The sequence below is a fragment of the Vigna radiata genome, chromosome 10, assembly GCF_000741045.1.
Source record: "Vigna radiata var. radiata cultivar VC1973A chromosome 10, Vradiata_ver6, whole genome shotgun sequence".
Taxonomy (NCBI): Eukaryota; Viridiplantae; Streptophyta; class Magnoliopsida; order Fabales; family Fabaceae; genus Vigna; species Vigna radiata.
This window is the reverse complement of record NC_028360.1, coordinates 20,120,410-20,123,195: the sequence shown is the minus strand read 5'-3', so window position 1 is coordinate 20,123,195 and position 2,786 is coordinate 20,120,410. Positions and strand designations below refer to the sequence as shown.

At 35.8% G+C, this 2,786-nt stretch overlaps 1 protein-coding gene across 1 annotated transcript; it reads right to left on the bottom strand.

Annotated features, from left to right (window-relative positions):
* Positions 1-352: 352 nt before the first annotated feature.
* On the bottom strand, positions 353-1,869 carry LOC106775470 (NAC domain-containing protein 104). Its single transcript, XM_014662593.2, has 3 exons — positions 1,544-1,869; positions 966-1,237; positions 353-718 (listed from the first exon to the last, which is right to left on the bottom strand). Exons 1-3 carry the CDS (start codon positions 1,704-1,706, stop codon positions 584-586), a joined length of 570 nt encoding a protein of 189 aa, XP_014518079.1. The 5' UTR covers positions 1,707-1,869; the 3' UTR covers positions 353-583.
* Between the last annotated feature and the right edge of the window lie 917 nt (positions 1,870-2,786).

Below are 2,786 nucleotides of genomic sequence, written 5' to 3'. Positions count from 1 at the left end.
ATGCTCAGTTCCAAACTTCCCTTACAGTGCTTTTTGGGCTCCACGTTGCTCTTCCTCTTCTCACGTTTCATCAATGTTTTTATTCTTCTTCTCTCAACCATCCTTCCATCTCACTCACACAAATTAATTCCCATTTCATAAATATTACTCTTTTCTATAGTTCATTATCATCTTTTACTTTTGATTCTTATCATCGTTCCGAAATTGCAGGGTCAGTGAAGCATTTTAATGGCCGAGAGTGGATGCTGTGCTGACAATTGTCCAAGTGTCCTTATGCAGAATAAAGGGCAAAAAATAGTGAAAGGGGCTATAGGTAGCTCCGTGAGTGAGTGGGATCTTTAAAAGCATAACGTCACAGTAAATAGTAATATTGTTTTTGGCATGAGATGAATATTTTACATAGTGCCCCACTTGAAGAGCTGCTATGAAAATCTGGCTAGAGCCACTTCAGTGATTACAATGTCACCTACACTAGACCTGACAAATAACATCATCCATTACAAGCAACCATTATTTTAATTAATTATCCAGTTGGATACTGCGGCTAGCTAGCTAGCTTGCTATAGATCACTTGCATTGTCAGCTAATTTGGTAAGCTTATTTCATCAAGATCATCATCCAATGACAAGAATACTTCATCCAAACATGAGAGCTCTGTTCCATTGTCCTCCTCTCCATTACGCTCATAAACACGACATATCACCCATTTATTGTAATCCTGAATTAATCAAACACAAGGAAAAACAAACTCACCAATCAAATCAAAGTGTTGTACAACAGTTTTCCATGCATGACTGTCGTAAGTGAAAATTAATCATGATTACTTAGAGAAGTAACACTTTTTTTTAAAAAATTTTTAACTAGTTAAATATACATGCTGTAATCAGATTTTGTTTGTTTTGGTACGTTTGTCTATTTATGCATACGTATATTCATGTGATGAGTGTATATGAATGTGTACTGACTGATTTTGGTTGAGGTTTTCTTTTGGATGATCTGGTAGAGGAAGCAGAATCTGATAGACGATATTCTTGCATTATCCAATTGGTTTTGATAGCAGTAGCATCTTCTCCTACATGAAAAACAAAATATTTCTTCATACCAACTCTCTTGCTGTTTGAGCTTGAGACCACCGGCTCTTCCATTCCCGTTGGTTTCCAATACCCATTGCCAGTGACTCTATTCTGCGTCCTTCTGCTGTAGTAGTACCATTGGTTTCCCTCCGCCAAAGCTCTACCTGAACACTTGCATAATTATATGCATACTACAATATATTTATACCTAATTAACCAAAGTTCAACATCCTAGCCAACTAACTATATAACTAATGTATAGTTTGGCATCTATTTGAATACAGGAAATTATTATGGAATGATATAAGATACATGATCCAAGTCCAACTGATCTTTGTATAACAAAGAACCAAATTCTATTAACTCTTACATGCAACACGACTCCAGAATATAAAATATTTTTGTGTGAAATATGGCATGGAAAGAAAGAGGCGTATTGAAAGTTTGGAAGCAAAAGGAAGTAACAGTACCATGAAGCTCCCATGGATCATATTGGTAGAGCTCAAGATCAGGGATGACATCCGGGTGGCAAGGCAAAAGTGAGGCTTTTCTGTGAAGGAAATGGACTATGAGCTCTTCATCTGTGGGATAGAATCGAAAGCCCGGTGGAAGGTTGACATTGGTATCTGCCATTGAAGCAAGGAGAGGCAGGGGAAGATGAAGGTAGCTATGAACTAATGAATGGATAGACTATATATAGCAAGGTCTGACGTGAAATTGAAGATGGCGTTTATCACGTACAAAACAGATACATTTCATCAAATAATTGATAATTCTTTTTGGCACGGTACCACTCAAAGTCCAAGCAAGCAATGCGCCAGATAAGGGAACCTCATGGATATATATACACTTGCTTAACAAACGTAGGGACAGAGCGTTGCGTGGCACAAGATTATATATGATACAGTAATACGAAGAACTGTATTTAACTATATAGGTTATTTGTTTATGCTATTATATATAATTGTTTTAATGGTTGAAGTATTATCTTTTATATGATAATAAGTGAAAGATTTTGATGATCACACTTCATGCTGACATCATCCACCTTGGGTAGTACGTGTCACATACATTAAGATGGGTTTGGTTTTAGGCCAATTGAACTGGGATGACCCACCTCTTGGAGTGTATCTTTATATGGTTCATGATTATCAGCAATTATAGTATGTTTTGAGATTAAAATATGGGAGGGACTTTTTGTTTCACTCTCTACCCATATGCTTCTGCCTAGCTATGCAATGAATGAATCAGCAGGAGTCGCACAGTGGGAACTGCACATACATCAACCAAAGCAATCAATTATTTCTTTGGAAGGTGGACTTTAACTAACTCACAAATTCTATTTCTACAACAATAGATTGTATCAATATATAACTATTTTACTCCCCTCACTTGGTGGAGCCAAGCAAACTACATCTCAACACTATTTATATGATTAACCAATTATTAAGGAAAGAAAAATAAAGTACGTGAACTACACCTTGCTTATAACTCATCTTAACATTAATTAATTATAATTTTGCAGTTGATTGATGTCTTTTCTGATTTAGAAGTTCGACAGTAATATTTATTTATTAACTTATAGTAGACATGATGATTACCTTAAATCTTAGAGATATTTACTATTTACAGTACAACTTTGGACGGTGTCTTTCTTGTAAGTCGTTATAAACTGCTCTATTGTGCTTCATAAAATATTGCACTGGCAATGAA

Excerpts from the sequence above, each read along its gene's own strand:
- LOC106775470 (XM_014662593.2), bottom strand. The coding sequence starts at position 1,706 with ATGGCAGATACCAATGTCAACCTTCCACCGGGCTTTCGATTCTATCCC. Across the intron at positions 1,238-1,543 it reads TGATCCATGGGAGCTTCATG|GTAGAGCTTTGGCGGAGGGA; the intron begins GTACTGTTACTT and ends GCAAGTGTTCAG. Across the intron at positions 719-965 it reads GAAAACCTCAACCAAAATCA|GATTACAATAAATGGGTGAT; the intron begins GTCAGTACACAT and ends TGATTAATTCAG.